The sequence below is a fragment of the Phoxinus phoxinus genome, assembly GCF_949152265.1.
Source record: "Phoxinus phoxinus genome assembly, chromosome: 25".
Lineage (NCBI taxonomy): Eukaryota > Metazoa > Chordata > Actinopteri > Cypriniformes > Leuciscidae > Phoxinus > Phoxinus phoxinus.
Window position 1 is genome coordinate 10,903,068 of NC_136900.1, and position 18,993 is coordinate 10,922,060.

General features: G+C 37.2%; 3 protein-coding genes across 8 annotated transcripts in view; all 3 read left to right on the forward strand.

Moving 5' to 3' along the window:
- Nucleotides 1-497: 497 nt before the first annotated feature.
- On the forward strand, nt 498-5,161 carry ubap1la (ubiquitin associated protein 1-like a). 4 transcript variants are annotated; one of them, XM_079603439.1, is made up of 6 exons: nt 498-651; nt 2,391-2,523; nt 2,612-3,271; nt 3,406-3,573; nt 3,665-3,766; nt 4,449-5,126. In XM_079603439.1, the coding sequence occupies exons 2-6, from the start codon at nt 2,392-2,394 to the stop codon at nt 4,581-4,583; spliced, it is 1,197 nt and encodes a 398-aa protein (XP_079459565.1). In that variant the 5' UTR covers nt 498-651; nt 2,391; the 3' UTR covers nt 4,584-5,126. The 4 variants fall into 4 exon arrangements, with proteins under 4 accessions (XP_079459565.1, XP_079459566.1, XP_079459564.1 ...); XM_079603440.1 differs by having other exon boundaries at nt 529-651; nt 2,388-2,523; XM_079603438.1 differs by having other exon boundaries at nt 535-712.
- Nucleotides 5,074-13,741, forward strand: prc1a (protein regulator of cytokinesis 1a). Of its 3 annotated transcripts, none has more exons than XM_079603433.1 (15): nt 5,250-5,555; nt 6,638-6,770; nt 6,854-6,976; nt 7,092-7,325; nt 8,094-8,264; nt 8,933-9,082; nt 9,187-9,334; nt 10,034-10,170; nt 10,264-10,359; nt 10,440-10,586; nt 10,687-10,797; nt 11,706-11,798; nt 11,893-12,051; nt 12,143-12,171; nt 12,567-13,585. In XM_079603433.1, exons 1-15 carry the CDS (start codon nt 5,545-5,547, stop codon nt 12,613-12,615), a joined length of 1,791 nt encoding a protein of 596 aa, XP_079459559.1. In that variant the 5' UTR covers nt 5,250-5,544; the 3' UTR covers nt 12,616-13,585. The 3 variants fall into 3 exon arrangements, with proteins under 3 accessions (XP_079459561.1, XP_079459559.1, XP_079459560.1); XM_079603434.1 differs by having other exon boundaries at nt 5,293-5,555; nt 12,146-12,171; nt 12,567-13,741; XM_079603435.1 differs by lacking the exon at nt 12,143-12,171 and having other exon boundaries at nt 5,074-5,555; nt 12,567-13,558.
- Nucleotides 13,742-14,206: 465 nt separating this feature from the next.
- syt12 (synaptotagmin XII) overlaps nt 14,207-18,993 on the forward strand; it is a 10,513-nt gene continuing 5,726 nt past the window's right edge. Inside the window, exons 1-3 of the mRNA XM_079603513.1 lie at nt 14,207-14,379; nt 18,236-18,286; nt 18,391-18,584. Of these exons, the coding sequence (XP_079459639.1) occupies nt 18,244-18,286; nt 18,391-18,584 (237 nt within the window). The 5' untranslated portion in view covers nt 14,207-14,379; nt 18,236-18,243. The remainder of the gene's footprint in view (nt 14,380-18,235; nt 18,287-18,390; nt 18,585-18,993) is intronic.

An 18,993-nucleotide genomic window follows, 5' to 3' on the forward strand; every position in this document is an offset into this window, starting at 1 on the left:
ATTATAATACTAAATTCTGACATTTATTGGTCAGAACCATGATGTTAATATTAAATAAGTTTTATAGTACTTCTAAATCAGTGTCACTTTTTTTGTTTTAATGTAATTTGACTTACTTTAGACTTAAGGTCAGAAACAAAAATACTGTTGTTTAGCACTAGAGGGCGCCACAAACCACATAAAGCATCCCTGTTGATGTAATATGGCCCAGCACTTCAAGTTCATAAAGTGTGTGTAATCTGATGCCTTTTTCAGATTCACGGCCAGTAAACAACACAATAACAATAACGCACTGAGAATCTCCTCGCATCTGATAACACAGCCTATTACATAAAACAGCATCACGGTTTTGTTTATGAAATCTGAGTATTCTAGGAATTTAACCTCTTAGTATCTTTAGCACCTTACCATCTTGTGAGAAATGGAAAGGAACATGATTATGATGATGATGTAAGACAGTTATGGAAGGATTATTGTGTAAGTCAGTGTTTAAGCCTGTGTGTGTTCACCAGGGGACATGATGCTTCTGTTATTATGCACACGTGAACCTGATTAGTTAAATCTGCAACCGAGGAACATACGATACACACACACACATGCTTCAACTCGCACACACATCCTTCAACTCACAGACACTACCATAAACTACAGGTGAGGAACATACGATACACACACACATCCTTCAACTCACACACACTACCATAAACTACAGGTAAGACAATTTAATCAATGCTAATATACAGTTATACCAATTTACAGTTTACTTGGTTCCATGCAAATGTTGTAATGTATAAATATTATGATTATATTAAATAATTATATTTTAAATCGAATAATATATATGGTTAAGTTTTACAACAGACAGTGATTGAGCATCATATTACTATTACATAGCAAAATCTTACATTATTTTATTCTAAATATTGAGATTATATCAAAGTTAAAAGTTGTCATTTGAATTTGTTAATAAAACTTTTTTTATTAAAATGACATTATCCACAGTATTATTTAGCAGTATTAAATGTATAATTTACTACAATAAGGTAAAGTGAGTATCATATTATTAGTATTCAGTGTTGAGTGTAATGCAATACTGAATAATGAATTACTGTTATTTTGAAAAAAAGAAAAGTAAGGGATTGCTCTTAATTTTTCTATAATTGTATTAATTACTTCTGATGTAAATGTGTTAAATAAATATAGTCTAGAACAATTCTATATAAAACAATAGTGTATTTAACATCACATTTTAATGTCTAAATGTGTATTTTAATGTAACCTTCTCCCTTATAATACTTTGGTCAGTCCAAGAATAATTTATAATTGAATGTCTGTCCTTGTATTGTTCAACTGTTTGAGGTTGTCATGGGATTTAGAAAATAATTAATAATAAGTAATGCAATACATTTTAGAGAGATAAATTAGTACAGTAATCTATTACACTGTTGAAGAGCTAGTATTTAATTACTTTTTTAGAGTAGGTATTATAACAATACCTAACAAACCCACTGGTATTATGATATTGTATGTTTTTAATTGTACATTCATGAAAAAACAGGATCTTAATACTTAAAGGGGTGGTTGATTATGATTTCACTTTTCTAACTTTAGTTAGTGCGTAATGTTGCTGTTTGAGCATAAACAACATCTGCAAAGTTAACTTACGATGCTCAAAGCAAAGGAAGATATTTTCTTTTAAAGAAATTCCGGACTATACAGCTGGTAGGACTTCCTCCCTGGTTAGTGACATCGCCAACCCTAGAATTTACATAAACCGCCCCCGGGAACGCGATTTATAGATTGTCATGACAGAATATGCAAATCAATGACTAGAAGATAACTACACATAAGCTACATAAATTCATCAACATTCAGAAATGTCCTGTTGCTTCTACATGTTGTCACTTCTTCTTGAGTCTCTCCATCATTGTCTGAATCCGGTTTGAACATAAAATGCTAAAAGTTTTTTAAATGTTCAGTGCATGTCTGTGTGAGGTAAAAGGACACAAGCTTTTGAAGCTCCGCCCCCTGTGCCGGGAGCAGCAGCTCATTTGCATTTAAAGGAACACACACAAAACGGTGCGTTTTTGCTCACCCTCAAAAAGTGACAATTTTAACATGCTATATAAAAATATGGATGGGGCATTTTGAGTTAAAATTTCACATACACACTCTGGGGAGTGAGGATATCAGATACTTATTTTACATCTTGTGAAAAGGGCATTATAACACCCCTTTAAAAAAGTCATAGGACACCGAAGTTTATCATAATCATGGAAATGTGTGCCTATACTGCCTATGTCTTAAAAATGTGCCTCAGCTATACTGACTGAGATACTGATTAACAAAAATATTATTAACTTGCTTAAACTGTTTGTTCATGTCAGCAGAATGTGTAGTCTGGATGAGGTTCCATTTAAAGTTGCACTGGACTTTATGGAGATACATTTGGGTCAGAAAGAGCCGGTTGCAGCTCCAGAAATAAAGATCCCAGATTGTGCTCAAATACTGCATGATACAAAGGTCAGAATGCAACAATAAACATCATATATTTTACACTCTGTATAGGATCTTCTTTCTCTTAATGCTCACATGTTGTCCTGTTCGACAGTATTCATTCTCTCTGGAAAAACGGATCATGGCTATATTGGAAGAAGAGGAGCGGGAGAACAGGAAGGCCAATAAAGCGCCCCCGAGTGTGTCCCCCACTTGTCCACCATATTGGCTGATGTTCAGCACCCCGCAGGAGAGCCGCTTGGTGCGCCTCAGAAGCGCAGAGTTCTGGGAAGTGGGCCCACGTCCCCGCAGCCGCAGCCTCAGCGCCGCCGACTCGCGTAAGCTCCGCCCCCTGCGGACGGTCAAGTTCCTCATCGCCGACACGGACTGCGAGGGTGGCTACGGTGAAGATGACGAGGGCTCGTCTACTGAGGAAGATGATGCTCGTAGCAAAGAAAGACCGAAGAGCTCCGGCTCACAGTGCCTGCGGTGTTCAGTTTGTCAGACCCAGCGAGGCTCCACCCCTCGCCCCGCCCCGTCCTGCACTCTCCAGAAGGCCCGTCCGAGCTCTGCCTCCTCTCTAAAAGACATACGGAAGCCTGTCCCGCTTTCCCTAAGCCAGACGCCGCAGGGCAGTCCTCACAGCTCAAGAGCCCCCCGCAGGAAACCTGCCGTAACGAGAACCAGCGGGCGGAGGAACTCACACACACACTTACAGCCGAGACCCTCGTCCGCAGGACAGCTGCCCTTAACCAGGCCTCAACCCGCCTCATATGTAATATACACACCTCATCACATTTAATATATATCCTCAGCCAGGCCTCAACCCGCCTCACATGTAATATACACATGCTGCAGATCCGTAAATCTTATTGTTGAGATTATTTTTTTCTTACCGGTGTGTTTTAGGGTGTGCGTCCACGGACGTCCGCAGGGCTGAAGGACGCTCCAGTAGACTTGCTGTGTGCTTTGAGTCAAGAAGAAAGGGATCTTCTTGAAGTCGTTACACAGCAAGGGTACACACTGCGCACTGCCATACTAGCACTGCAGAGGACAGGACCCAAGAGCCCTGATCAGGTAACACACAAACACACACACACACTGCATGCAAAAGCACATAGTTTAAAAATACACATTCTGTATCTGATTCCCTATTGATTTCCTCAAGATTTTGAGGTACCTGACTTCATGTGATCGTCTCTGTCGGCTGGGTTATGAGAAGACTCAGGTGGAAGAAGCTTTGGAGATGTTCCAGGACTGTGAGAGCAAAGTAAGACCTGGAAAAGACACCCCACCAATCAACATCCAGCGCACGAAACACCCCTCGAATGAGCATATAACGCTCCAAACACTCAACCAATCGGCATCCAGCACACAAAACACCCCTCAAACCAGTATTTAGTGCTTCAAACACTCAACCAATCAGCATCCAGCACACAAAACACCCCTTAAACCAGTATTTAGTGCTCCAAACACTCAACCAATCAGCATCCAAGGCACAAAACACCCCTCGAATGAGCATATAACGCTCCAAACACTCAAACAATCAGCATCTAGCACACCAGACGCCCCTTAAACCAGTATTTAGTGCTCCAAACACTCAAACAATCGGTATCTAGCACACCAGACGCCCCTTAAATGAACATATAGCAGTCCAAACACTCAACCAATCAGCATCCAGCACACAAAGTACCCAACAAACCAATATTTAGTGCTCCAAACACTCAACTAATCGGCATCCAGCACACGAAACAAACCTCAAATGAGCATATAGCGCTCCAAACACTCAGCAATCGGCATCCAGGGCACAAAACACCCCTCAAACCAGTATTTAGTGCTCCAAATGCTCAACCAATCTGCATCCAGCACACAAAACAAGCATCCAATCAGCATTTAGCAAATCAAATACACCAACCTGATGTAGTGTACACACTTTTTTGTTTTTCTCTCAGGCTTCAGAGTTCCTGTTTCTGCTGGCTCAGTTCTGTGAGATGGGTTTCCAGCAGAGCACCATTAAAGAAGTTTTACTGGTGCATGAGAACCATAAAGAGAGAGCCCTGGAGGAGCTTATGACCCGGAGCGGCTGAGAAACCATAATATGATCCTCAGCTATCTGAATAAATGAATGAAATAATCCTGAGCTTCAGCATGAACAATGGAATGAATTAATTAATTTATGAATCCTCAACCCCATTAATGAAAGTATAAATGAATCATCGACATGCTATATGAGCATATGAATCAGCATTCAAATCTTTATCTTCAGCTCCATAAATGAATGTATAAATAGGCTACTAACAAATCCTTCTGAATGAATGAATGCTTTGCAGCTTTAATACTCCAGTCTTTTATGGAGAAGAGATCCTGTTTGTTTATTGGTTTCATTGTATTATTGTTTATGTTGATGCCACATGATTGTATATCTGACAAAGATGAATCACCTAGTTGATGAGAACCATAGTTCATCATGATTAATCACTTAGTAAAAAAAGTTTGAAAAGGGCTGGGAGAGTTTTAATTAATTCAATTAAACAATATATTGTGTTTATTTAAATTGCATCAATAATTTAGTTTCAGGATTGTATTCCACATGTTTAGAATTTAATAAAAATGTTATCAGAAATGTTGTCAAACAGTATCAGTTATTATTCAACTCAGCTTTTGCCCTTACAAATCAATCACGATTTGATTACATTCAATTCTGCTGATTAAAGCGTCCGGAACTCAAAGTAATTCCATTTTTCGGTACAGCTGGTTTAACCGGTTTAACTGGTTAGTCAGCTGGCTTGAAATGTCAGCCAATCAGTGCGCTGTAATATGTCATATGACGTAATTCAACCTATCGGCGAGCATGATGTTGTTGTCTAGCTTGGTCTCGTCCAATCAGAAGCCAGAGGCGTATCAGTGCGGGGTTTGAATTTTTAGTCAGAAACTTCACGCCCGTCGTCGGATGGATCGTGAATGAAGCGTAAAATAAAAGTTTAGAAGTGTCAAAATAGCGTTTATCAATTATATAAATCTCGTCGGAGATTTGCGGCGAAGGACAGGATGAGGAAGAGGTAAGAGGGAGAGTTTGAAGCTGTATGTGTTTATGTAACGTTACGTTATAGATTATTATTTTGAGCAATGTGTTCTGTTTGTGTTAGCTTTAACGTTAGCTTAGTTGCCGTCGATGCTTATGATTTAGTGAAAATAATATTTAGGTTGAAAATTATCGATGTATCGTAATTTGTGAGTGATTGCACTTTAATTTAAACATTTTCAAATGGTTTAAGCAACTATTAGCATTAGCACGGATGTTATGCAAATACTGATGATTTAAAACCGTCCTTTGGAAAATGTAATGATTTTATTATTCATTAACAAAGATAGCGATCAATAATGCTGCACATTTTCAATGGTCATTTATTAATACAAATGATATGCTAATTTATAAACCTTGCGAAGCACAATAATTCTGCTATTATTATCAAATACAATCATTTTATTCAATACAGACAGCAATAATAATGCTTTGCATTTTAGTGATCATTAATTAATAGAAATGATTATTCTGCTCATTTATAAACAACATAAATCCCCATTTCTTTTATTATTGGAACATAGCCTAATTATTTTATTACTCAGTAACGTTAATGCAGACAGAATCAATAATGCTGCACATATTTAATGAACATTCATTGATAAATTATTATTCTGCTTATAAACAATGTGAAGCCTTTTTCTAGTTATAACAATGATAAACAATAATTATGCTATTATTGGGAAAATATTATTAATTTGGAATTCCATAACACAGACCGCAATTAATAGTGCTGCACATTTGTATGGATTAATTATTGATACAAATTATTATTCTGCTCATTTATAAACATTGTGAAGCCCTTTTCCATTAATCGTAATAATCAATAATTCTGCAATTATTAGAAAATTAAAATTTGATTTATTTAATAATACAGGCAGCAATCAATAATGCAGCAAGTTTTTTAGTGATCATTGATTAATACAAATGATTTTTTATTTATAAACATTGTGAACAATTGAATAAGTATAATAGTAAAATAATGCTGTTGATTTAATCATTTATTCATTCATAAGAATAACACTCAATGGTGACTATTTTATGGTGTTTAAACTTCAGTGAGATCCACGCTGCAGAGTCGGTCTCGTATCTGAACAATGCTCTTGGTGAGCTGAAGGACATCTGGGAGGAGATCGGGATCCCAGAGGACCAGCGATGTCAGCGTACGGACGCTGTTCACATGCACATCAAGGTCAGTTCAGGTCACGTGCGCTTCTCATTAACCGGAGAGAGTGGCCACATCGATTCAAAGGGAAATCTTCATTGTGATTGCAGAACCTGCTGGACATGATGATCGCGGAGGAGGAGGGGTTGAAGAAACGCTTGATGAGCAGTATTGAAGCGTGCAGAAAAGAGGTGGCTTGCCTGTTTGATGAACTCCAGCTGCTGGAGTATCAGGTGAGTGTTTTGCTTATCTCCATAAAGTCTCAGGGGAAAAAAAACCTGTGCCCTCTAACTCCCAGACGTTCTGTTCAGCCGGCCAATCAGATTGTGTATTTTCTGTGTTTGGCAGGAGGAGGACGGCCTTACGATGCTGCAGTTGGAGAAGGATCTCCGTACGCAGGTCAAGATGATGCTGAAGGAGAAGGGTGGGCGTCAGAGCGAGCTGAAGTCTCTGATTCAGCAGGATCAAGATCTGTGCGATGTCCTGTGTGATGACCTCTTCCCCATCCATCCCGAAAGAGTGCCGTCACAACAGCAGCTGAACAACTACAGGCAACACATCAACACACGCAACCAGGAGAAGGTAAAATATGCTCACAAAGCTGAGGAGCACTTTATACTGCGTCTTTTTTTAGTATGCGTGAAGTAGTATGAAATAAGCTATATTAAAGGAATAGTTCACTTAAAATGAGAATTTTGTCATTTACTCACACTAAAGTTGTTTCAAACTTGAATGAAGTTCTTTCTTCTGCTGAACACAAAATAAGATATTTTGAAGAATGTCGGTAACCAAACATTTGATGGACCCCATTGACTTCCATTGTAAACCTTCTATGGAAGTCAATGGGGTCCATTTAACTGTCTGGTTACTGACATTCTTCAAGTGAATTATTCCCCAAAAATGAAAATTGTCATTAATTACTCACCCTCATGTCATTCCAAACCTGTAAGACTTTCATTCATCTTCTAAACACAAATGAAGATATTTTTTTGATGAATTCTGAGAGCTTTCTGTCCCTCCATTGACATCTACGCAACGACCACTTTGAAGCTTCTAACAGTTCATAAAGAGATTGGCAAACTAATCCATTTGAATTGAGTGGTTTAGTCCAAAGTTTCTGAAGAGACTCGATTGCTTTATGATGAACAGATTCAATTTAAGAATTGATTTCTGGAGGTTCGTGCGACACTGGAGAAATGCTAAAAATTCAGATTTGCATCACAGGAATAAATTACATTTTCAAAAATCAAAATTATTCCAAACTTTTGTCCACTAATGTATCCTGTGTTCTTAAATGAATAGTGTGGTAGTTAGCCAGAATGGTTACAGGAAGTGTGTTTGTGTTTACAGGAGCGTCGTCATGGCGAGTTTGTGGAAATGAAGCACCAGATCACGGTGTTGATGGAGGATTTGGAGCAGCATCCTGACTCTACCTTTGAGAAAGACGCTGTGTGTGAGGATGATGACGCTTTCTGCCTTTCTGTGGAAAACATCAGCTCACTGAAAGTGTTACTGCGGCAGGTACAGACACTCCTCACGCTATTCTTTCAGCCATTCCTTTTATTTATTTAAATATTTATTCAGCAAAGATGCATTAAATTAATCAAAAGTAACTGTAAATGCGTTAACTTTTTAACTTTGTTCACTAAACAATCCTGAAAAAAATTTACGTTTCCACAAAGAAATTATAGCAGCACAACCATTTTTAACATTAATAATAATCAAATAAAATATTAGAAAGATTGGTGAAGGATCATGTGACGCTAAAGACTGGAGTAATGATGCTGAAAATCCTGCTTTAAATCACAGGAATGAAACACCTAAAGTTTTATATTGTTTCTGTGTTTAATTTGATCAAACAAATGAAGCCTAGGTGAGCATAAGAGACTTTTCTCAGATTATTGATATTGTTAACATTAGTTATTATACAATATCTATTAAATACGCATATAAAATAAATTCATATTTATTAGTAATCATTTATTTTAGTGTCTGTTACATGTATTTACTATAGTAATAAGAATAAATTATGCATAATCACATGTAACTAACCCTATAATTAGTATGTTATAAATTAAAAGTGTAACCTTATTTATTTTACATCTTTTTAAACAATCATTTTTGATGCCAATGTTTGGTTTTCTGTAGGTGAAGTGTCACTGGTTAATGCTGTGTGTGTTGTATTTCAGCTGGAGAGCCGTAAAGCTGAAAGCGAAGCTCAGTGTGTGTCCATCCGTGGTCGTATTGAGGAATTGTGGGAGATGTTGCAGGTTCCTGTGGAAGAAAGAGAGAGCGTCATGCAGAACACCCACACTACCACAAAGAGCAGATTGAACGCAGTAAGTACGCGCGCACCTGTCACTAAAGTAGGTCATGATGTTTCGTCTTGAGCTTCTGCTGGAGTTATCAAACATCCCTCACGCTGTCTTTCTCGCTGTCACAGCTGCAGGCAGAGCTTCAGCTATTGGAGGAGCTGAAGAAGAAAAACATTGAGCGTGTTATTCAGACAATCCGATCAGAGATGGTCAAGTTTTGGGAGAGATGCTACTACAGCCCGGAGCAGAGACAAGCCTTCATTCCTTACCACAGTGGTATGCCAACGGCTAGATTTCAGTAACTTGGCTGAATCCCAGTTTGCATACTTCAGAGTACAAAAAGTGCTGGTGGTGGGAAAGTACATACTTGAGAATATAGTAAGATGATATTTAAGGGAGTTATTAAAATTTCATGTTGGTAGCACATTACACTCGTGCATACAACAATATAGCAAAAGGCTTTGTTGATATCAGCCCAAAAAACATGGATGCATACTTAAAAAAATTCAGAAATAGTATGCAATTTGGGCACCTTGAATTTGAGACCGAACTAATCTTAGTCACCATGAAATCAAAATTGACTCTTCTTTTTTTTTCTTTTTTTTTATGGAATATATTTGTGCACATTATTATCAATTTTTTTTAATGTATGTGCCTTGTAACCTTTAATCAAAATACATCTTCTCTGATGACTTGTTTACTGGCATTAAGGCGGGGCAACCTGTCACTCATATGAGATCGACCAATAGCAAACCACAACCATCCAATCAATTCAAAATGGACAAAATCAAGTCTACATTGTTTTTTTAAGAAACAGTTTACTCGGATATACTTCACAATAGACAGAGAATAAAGGATTGCAACGTCAATTTCATGGCGATTTTAATCTGAATATTACAGACTTTATGCAAATTGGGATTGAGCGATAGGTAGGCAGAGTTTGGTTGACGATTGATTTTGTTTTTGTGCTGTTAGTCGATCTGGACGAGGAGGTGTTGCGTGAACATGAGCTGGAGTTGGAACGTTTAAAGCAGGATTATACCGGACACCGCGAGATGTACGACGCCGTTTCCACCTGGAGCAGCAACTGGACTCTCTACCAGGAGCTGGAGGTGAGGAATCATGGGAAATCACCTGAAAAGATTCATAAACATTAAAGAGCTTTCTGATATTAAATCCAATCATGATTGCTCTTCGTTCTCCAGAAAAAAGCCACAGACCCGTCTCGCTTCAACAACAGAGGAGGAAACCTGCTGAAGGAGGAGAAACAGAGAGTCGACCTGCAGAAGAGTTTGCCAAAGGTTTGAGCGGCTCTTTAGGAAAACCATGTTTGATTGACGGGAATGGATTGTGTGCTCATTAGTTTTGTTTGTTTGGTTAGCTCGAGAAGAGTCTGAAGGCTCAGATCGACCAATGGGAAGCGGCGCAGTGTAAAGAGTTCCGTGTGAATGGGCAGCCGTTCCTGCAGTATGTGGAAGACCAGTGGAATCAACACCGTATGGAGAAAGAGAGAGAAAAACAGGAACGGGTATGAACTCTGTTCTTACACTTTCTCTTTCTGGCATTGTTCATTTTCTCTAATTACACAAGTTCTTGATTAGTTCTGACATGATGTTTGTACTGTGCAGCAAATGAAGAAATTGAAGCATACAGAGGAAGATCTGCTGTACGGCACCATCATCAGAACCCCGACCAAGAGGAGACTCGCCGGAACGCCGACACCTAGCAAAACACGCAAGGTACTGGTGGAAGAGGTGTTAAATTTAAACAAATTTATGTTTATTAGTGTTGTCAAAAGTACCGACTTCGGTACCAAGTCGGTACTGAAATTTAAAAAATATGACGCTTTGAGCGCTGTTGAGCGGAATCGTTAACACCTCGGAATGGCCGGCCATTGTCACGTGCTCATCAAATATGTCTGTGATTGGCTACAATGATCAGAGCTTCAAAAACATGTTGTAAATATACATCAATAACGCTCTTCAGCGAGCGATTACACAGAATTTACCAATTCCCTGATGCTAATATAACTACCAGATATAATGCAGATTGAATAATTAATATAGTACAATATAATTTGAGCAAATGTAAATGATAGCAAATGTGTACAAAATTGCTGAAATTAATCGAACATTTATACTAAATTAATTGAACATATAGTATATAAATTAAAATAACATGTATTAATTTTATTTTAATTGTATATTTATTATATTTTACCATAATATATTTCCATTATAAATGTTTTAATACAGAAAATTGGTCATTTTACATTTATGTAATATATATTTTATGTAATATTATATTATAACATGTTTTAATTTTATGTATTTCTGTATTTTTTTTGTTGCAAAATGTGCATGTATATAATATATGTAAATCAAAAAGATTAATGTAACAATATAATAAACATAATTTTATAGATAAATTATATATGCATTATAAATTTTTTTAAAAAATACAGAATGTATCATAAAAATTTTTTACACTATTTATTCAGTCGACTACAAAAAATGTGCATTAACAAGGTGGTCATTAGATTTGAATCAGGAGGAACTATTTTTTTTTTTTAATCAAAAATATGTTGAGCTGATTGATTGTTTGATTTTCTTTTTTACCCACATTATTTGTTCTGCCTTTTTTAAAGCTGATCTCCAGCTCTGGCATCTCCACCCCCAACACGACACTCCGTTCCATATGCCCCTCCCCTTCTATGAGACCGCCCCTTTCCTCTAGCAAGGTGGGTTATGCTGTTTTAAACGCTGGATTTTTCACACTATTATACTATACATACATTTTATCATCAATAATAATGTAAACTGCTTCTCCACTAGTTGGGTGCGCGGACACCTGCTCGTGGCCGAACCCCTCGTGGCCTGGAGAAGAATAAGGAGAATATTTCTCATCTGAGCGGAGCTTTGCGCACGATGACCGCCAGCCCTCACAGAAACTACTCCATCACGTCCGTGGCCTCCTCCTACTCGGAGTTTGCGGTAAGTTCATTATCTTGCCGCTAGCGGCCTAGACACAGGCAGCAGATGCAATCGAGTGACCCCCGTGTGCTTATTCTGCCTTCTGTTATAGAAGGATTCTGAATCCACTGCAACGTCCAGGTCTGTATGTCTAAGAACGTTCACTGTCCATCACACTAACACACTTTTCTCGCCTAACCCGACTAATGGAGAAGGGTTGTTTCAGTGAAGGGTTCCTAACAGTGAAGTGACCACTCGGAGAATGACAGAAGCACAACTGAAATTCAATTGCTGTTTGTAAAGACCCCATGAAATCAAAACTGGAGTTTGTGGTTTAGCCTATGTTTTGGCCACCCCTGAAATGGGTCATACCATTAACATTACATGAGCAGTTGAATTAAATGCGCTGTTAAAATGAAATTTAACCTTGCTGCTTTAAGATCTAAAGATGCATGAACATGAAGGGTTGTGGTCTATCAAACATGTGATGGAATATTAGTAAAAAAAAAATGTTTTTTTGTTTTTTTTGCCAACAGCGGGAGCTCTCATATGCTACTAAATCCAACGTCAAGACTGGAGTTCTGAACTCAACCATCACACACTGAACACGGCGGATCAAAAGTAGCTCGACTGAACTGATGGGCATCAATGAAGACAAAAAAGCTTTTATGGAGATAATGAATGTAAATCATTGTGACTTTGTTTGCAGAATTGTAAATATTTTAGCTCTGCTTTTTTTTTAGTTTTTCTTTTAACTTGTTTTTTTCCCTTTATTTAACTTTCCTACTGAGTTTCGAACAAATGATTTTCTGTCTTTGAGTTTGACTTCACCTGCAGTTTTTATAAAAACTCTTTATTAACACTGATCGTAGGGCTCTGAGATGGATTTGATCTTTTATACTCTAAATATCAAGATGGCATTTTAGACTTTATTTTCTGTAATCGCACGGCAACACTAAGTTTCCTTGGCATCACTCCTCTGAAATTGCCGCTACTGTAGTGGTTGGCATCCTGTAAATAAATGTTTGTTTTCATGGGGACTCTTTGTGTCTTGAAAGTCTGATTTATTTAGTATTCATAATTTATACTTGAACAGTAACCTAAATAGCCATAACTAAAAAATACACAGTAACGAAATAAAATGGGAGTTTTTAATATTTTGACCCATTGATCCTGACCAGTCAGAGACAACTGATTTGCTACCACCTTAATTTTAATGGAAGCACAGGTATTTTTTATCTTGAATGTGCACCTTGTTGATGCTGTTCTCATTTATGGCCACTACGGAGTGTCTGACATTCAGATACTGTGGTACTACCATGGTTTTTGAACCATAGTATTTTTTTAAGTAGGCCTATATTAGAGCACCATTAAAATACCATAGCACATTAATGTGCTAATAGTTCTATGATATTACCTATACCTTACCTATCTATCTGTCTTTCTATATGATCTGTTTGTCTGTGTAGGATCTGTCTGTCTTTACTGGATCTGTATGTCTATTATCTATCTATCTGTATGTCTATTCTGTTATTATCTATCTATCTGTATGTCTATTCTGTTATTATCTATCTATCTGTATGTCTATTCTGTTATTATCTATCTATCTGTATGTCTATTGTATATATCTGTCTGTCTATAGGATCCATCCGTCTGTCTATCATTATAAACTACATATTTGTCCAACAAAATAAAATACCAATATCTTATCAATTGAAGGTACAGTGCTGGAAGATCGCTGTTCTAATGATACAAGTATTGTATATAAATATCAGGTTGTTTTGTACCTATTAATTCCAATATTTGATTGCCAAAAATGTTTTTTTGATATTTTTGTACTAGGCCTATGACACATTTGCTGTTTTAGTTTACTTGGCTGTTTAAATATAATTGTTTAATGGCAGGTTCCATTGTAGTGTTGCTATTGGCAAAAGCGTATACGTATTCTCACAAAAGCGTTTGTTGTTCAATGAACTGAATCTTTTTTCTTGGGTAACAACGGTCCATTCCCTTTTCTTTCTTTTTTGTAGCCAATACTCCGTACTAATCTGCCTAAATCGTCCCTGAGAAATGTTCAGTATGGCAACTAGCCCCTTCACTCCCATTCGCGCGCCCGCGCGTGTGTGTGTGTGTGTGTTGGTGCTGAAGTTGCATTGCAGGGGTGGGACTTCTGCATTCAGATCTTCATCATGCGCAGAGGAAAACCCAGACACACTTCAGATCTGATCTAAACTCGCGCGTGTCAGATGTGATCGAATCCTGCACGTGCATCTGATGCTGTAATGCGCGTTAATTGATGGATGAAAGTGTGTGTGTGAGCAGGAGAGGGAGAAACAGACACTGTTGAAGGTAAGAACACACATAAACGCTTATAATCTCGTGTTTATGAGCGCTCACATCACGTACATATGCTGCACATGTCGCGAGTTATCCTGTAATAATATGAATGTGAATATATAAATATATATTATCTCATGCATAAATGTATTATTGTGCCATACGTATTTCAGACACATGTGCTGCAGTTATGCTGAATTATTATCATGTACCCTATTATTTCTGCCTGTTGGTTTCGGTTCGATGTGGAACTGGAAGTTCGGGCCCGTTCACGTGCTGATGCAGTGCGCGTGCCCGCGACTCGGGTGGTTGTCATGGTGATCTTGATGGACCCTCCTCTCATGAGGGCATTCATTTAACCCCCAAGGGCCAAATAAAACACACTGCACCCCCCGTACAACAGCTGCGAAATGAAAACACCAGTGTGTTTCTTTTGTGCTGAATGTGCTCATTTTTTGGTGTTTACATGTGTTTTTATATGTGCTGTGCACTTTTGTGTCAATGTTGTGCATTTTGTCTGTTGTGCGTCATTTTTGTGTGTCTGAGGTGTTTTGTGCCCCGTTGGACGTCTCTAGTCCATCTGCTTTGTGTTGTGCATGTTGTACATTTCCTATGCTTTGTGGTTGTTTATATTTTGAGGAGTTCGAGTTGTAATTACAAAAAAAAAAGGTTTTGTGTGTGTTCTTGTTTTTGTTTGTTCGTGGTAAACACTACATTATGGGGACAAAATGTCCCTCCAAAAGCTGCCAATACCCGAAATCCTTGTTCTTGTAGGGATTTGTTTTGGTTCCCATGAAGGAAACTGCTTATAAATCATACTAGGCCTACATGGTGTTTTTTTTAAATGTAAAAATGCAGAAAGTTTTTTGTGATGGGGTTAATGAAAGGGGAAATAATATGTTTGTACAATATAAAAACCATTCTGTCCATGAAAACACTGTGTGTGTGTGTGTGTGTGTGTGTGTGTGTGTGTGTGTGTGTGTGTGTGTGTGTGTGTGGTTCTGCTGTGGGTCTTTCATCCTGCAGGCAGCTTTCTCCGAGTCGCTTGTGTTTTGGTGAAAGTGTTATTATGAGTCATTCTGGAGATTAAAAGCTCGGTTGATTTATTAGCGTTTGCTTCCTTCAGTCCTGCAGAGAGCTGACAGTGCAGACTCGAGACTCGAGCTCTCCGTCCGTCCACAGCTCCTGATCACAGCCGCTATTTCATCCGCTCTGGAAAACGATAATATCTGAATGATTCGTGCCACAGGATCGTTTAAAGCATCTTGATTAGCTCTAGTGATTTAGTTTCGCTGTCACGCAGACGGTTGGTTGGCTGGTTTGGGCCTCCTGGTATTTCAGGCCTTGTTTGGTGGAGTGGCTTTCAGAAGAAAATCAATTTGCTTTCAATAATTTTTCGAGTCTGTTTAGAGGCTTTTTCAAGAATATTCACTTTGAGTTTAGGGGTTTATGATAGATATATATCTTTAAAGGGATAATTCACCCAAAATTCGGTTATTATTGTCTATTTTCTTCCATAATACATTTACATAACAACAAAAATCGGTGAGTTAAAAAAAAAATTAAAGGGATAGTTCACCCAAAAATAAAAATTCTGTCATTATTTACTCACCCTCTAGTTGTTCCAGACCTGTATGAATTTCTGTCTTCTGCTGAACACAAAATAAGATATATTGCAGAACATCTGTAACCAAACAGTTGATGGACCCCATTGACTTTCATTGTATGGAAAAATACTATGGAAGTCAATGGTGTCCATGAACTGTTTGGTTCCCAACATTCTTCAAAATATCTTCTTTTGTGTTCAGCAGAAGGAATTATTTCATACAGTTTTGGAACGACTTGACGGTGAGTAAATTATGACAGAATTTGTATATTTTGGGTGAACTATCCCTTTAAAGCTATTTCTGACAAGATTTCTGACGTAATTACATTTTTCTCAATTAATTCTTGATTGGTCAATATAAAATAAAAGCTAAATGAGGATTTTAATAAATATAAATAATTCTAAAATAACACTGCATGTTAGGGTATAGTACAGGGTGAGTACTTAATAGTACTTCATTTTTGGCTGAACTATCCCATTAAACCTTTATGTCTGTAAGATAAAGACTATAACATCTACGCAACCAATTCAATCTTATTTCACTAATGGCATCTTCATAAAAGGCAAGACAGCCTACACAACCTAAAAAGAAAGAAACCAAAGCGAACTGAAGAAAGCAAGCTTGGGATTTCTGCTCTATGATTCATTGTTTATCAGGATGAAGGTTTACAGCTCAAGTGAATGTGCCATTTGGGAAATTATTTTGGGATATTGGCTTCAGCGTCCAGACAATATCACTGTTCCAAGAGTGTGTGTGTGTCCATCTGTGCTCCTGTAGTCATTATTACAGACTGAGCGTGGGCGGTAACACAAACACACACACACACACAGAGTTGCTAACACTCCTGACAGTGTGACTTCAACACGTATTCATTAGATATTCCGTTTCACACTAGACCTGTAAAACCCACAATGCCCTGCATCCCAGCGCTCATAACCCTGCGGCTCTCAGATGCTTTAATTGGCCCGTTGTCATGTTCTTCTGCAGGAGTCTTCCTCAGCTCCCTTCATCTCTTTACCCAGAAGTCTCGGCGTGACTCACAGCATATACGCCTCTCACTTTCTCTCTTTTTAGACCTAACTTGACTTTCTTTTCATGTCTGAGGTGTCTTTCCCAGGTTTGAAAGGTTGGATCGTTGATGCTTCAGAATCCTTATAAACAATTTACCACAGGAACCTTCATTGCTTCTGCCAAAAATACCATAGTAACTGCAGTTACTGTAATAAAACTGTGGTAACTTGTTGTGATTAACTCAATTAAAATGAGAGCTTATGTCACTTGCAAAAAGTACCACAGTATTACTGTAGTATATAGTTATAGATTAAATGTATATGTATCATGGTAATACAATGTTTTTTGGGCATTTACCACAATAATACCATGATTTCTTAGAAAAGTATAATGACTATGTGGATATGTTAATACCATTGCATTGGATACCATAGTAACATTGTGGTATTTTAATGTTATTAAGACATGGGCTGTGTTAATACCACGTTTTTATGGACATTTGTTTACATGCATCATGGTAATACCATGTTTTTGGAGGCATTTACCACAGCAATACCATAGTTTCTTGGATAGGTGCGATGAAGCCATGTGTTTGACACATCATGGATAGTACTACCATGTTTTTATTGGATATGTGAAAATGTTATAACCATAGTAAACGCATATGCACCATAGTAATTATGTGGCATTTTAATGTTTTTTAGACATGGGCCGTGTGTATACATTGTTTTTCTGGACATTATTGCTTACATGCATCATAATAATACCATGTTTTTGGGGGCATTTACCACAGTGATGCCAAGATTTCTTGGATAGATAAAGCTTTGTTTTTGTTTTTTACGTGTATCATGGTACTACCATGATTTTTATGTGCTATGTTAGTACCATGGTATTTTTGGATATGTGCCATAATAATGTTATTTAGACATGGGCCATGTTAATACAATGTTATATGGCCTTTTCCCCATGTACCATGATACCATGTTCCTACTACGATATTTTTGAGTATACAATTGTATTTTGAAATTTTATTTTTTGAGGATAACCCCTTGAGATGAAGCATCTCGTTTTCGAGGGGGTCCGTATTCTTTCAATGGTATATTGTGTACTGTGAACATGGTTAACAATCCAAAATACTATACTACTTTACCATAGTAGTACAACCACAGTATATTATTTGTAAGGGTTATTATGGTTTGTAATAACTAAATTTGTGAATGCTGTATTTATGAATGTCTTGTGTGTTTCAGGCGGCACTATGTCTGTGCAGGGTCAGGATATTTCTGAATATCATCTAAGCGGTGAGCAGTCATCATTCATACGCCTCTAGATTTCATAGTGATTTGATATGAGTCCCTGTAAGTGAGTTTCTGATTGTGTGTGTGTGTGTGTGTTTGTGTGTCAGTGGTGCTGAACCCACCTGGCTGGGAAGTGTTTTTGTATGTGTTTGGGTTCCTGGTTTTGTTTGCTGTAGTTATAGTGAATCTGTGGAAATTATATAAATCCGGCTCCTTCCCGACTCCCTCTCCGTTCCCAAACTTTCACTACCGCTACCTGCAGGAGAAATATGGCTCCTCGCACTCTGAGGTCAGACAGAAGGTGAGCAAAAGTCTTCAAACTTGGGTCTGCAGAAAAACTGAGAAAAGAAAATTACCCAATTTATTTTAATAGAAAAAAAATAAAAAATATGTATTTTTTTTAAATTAAAGTTTATTATAAAATCAATATAGAAATGATGTGTATACTAATTAATTAATTAATATTTTTATTTAAATGGTAAATATATATTTTATATATATATATATATATATATATATATATATATATATATATATATATATATATATATATATATATATATATATATATATACACACACACTATTTAATAATAATCTTATTTAAATATATTTTATATCAATATTAAACATTATATAATAATGTATGATTTATTTATATTGTATTATATTAATATATTGTTATTACCACATCATTTTGGGGGGAAATTA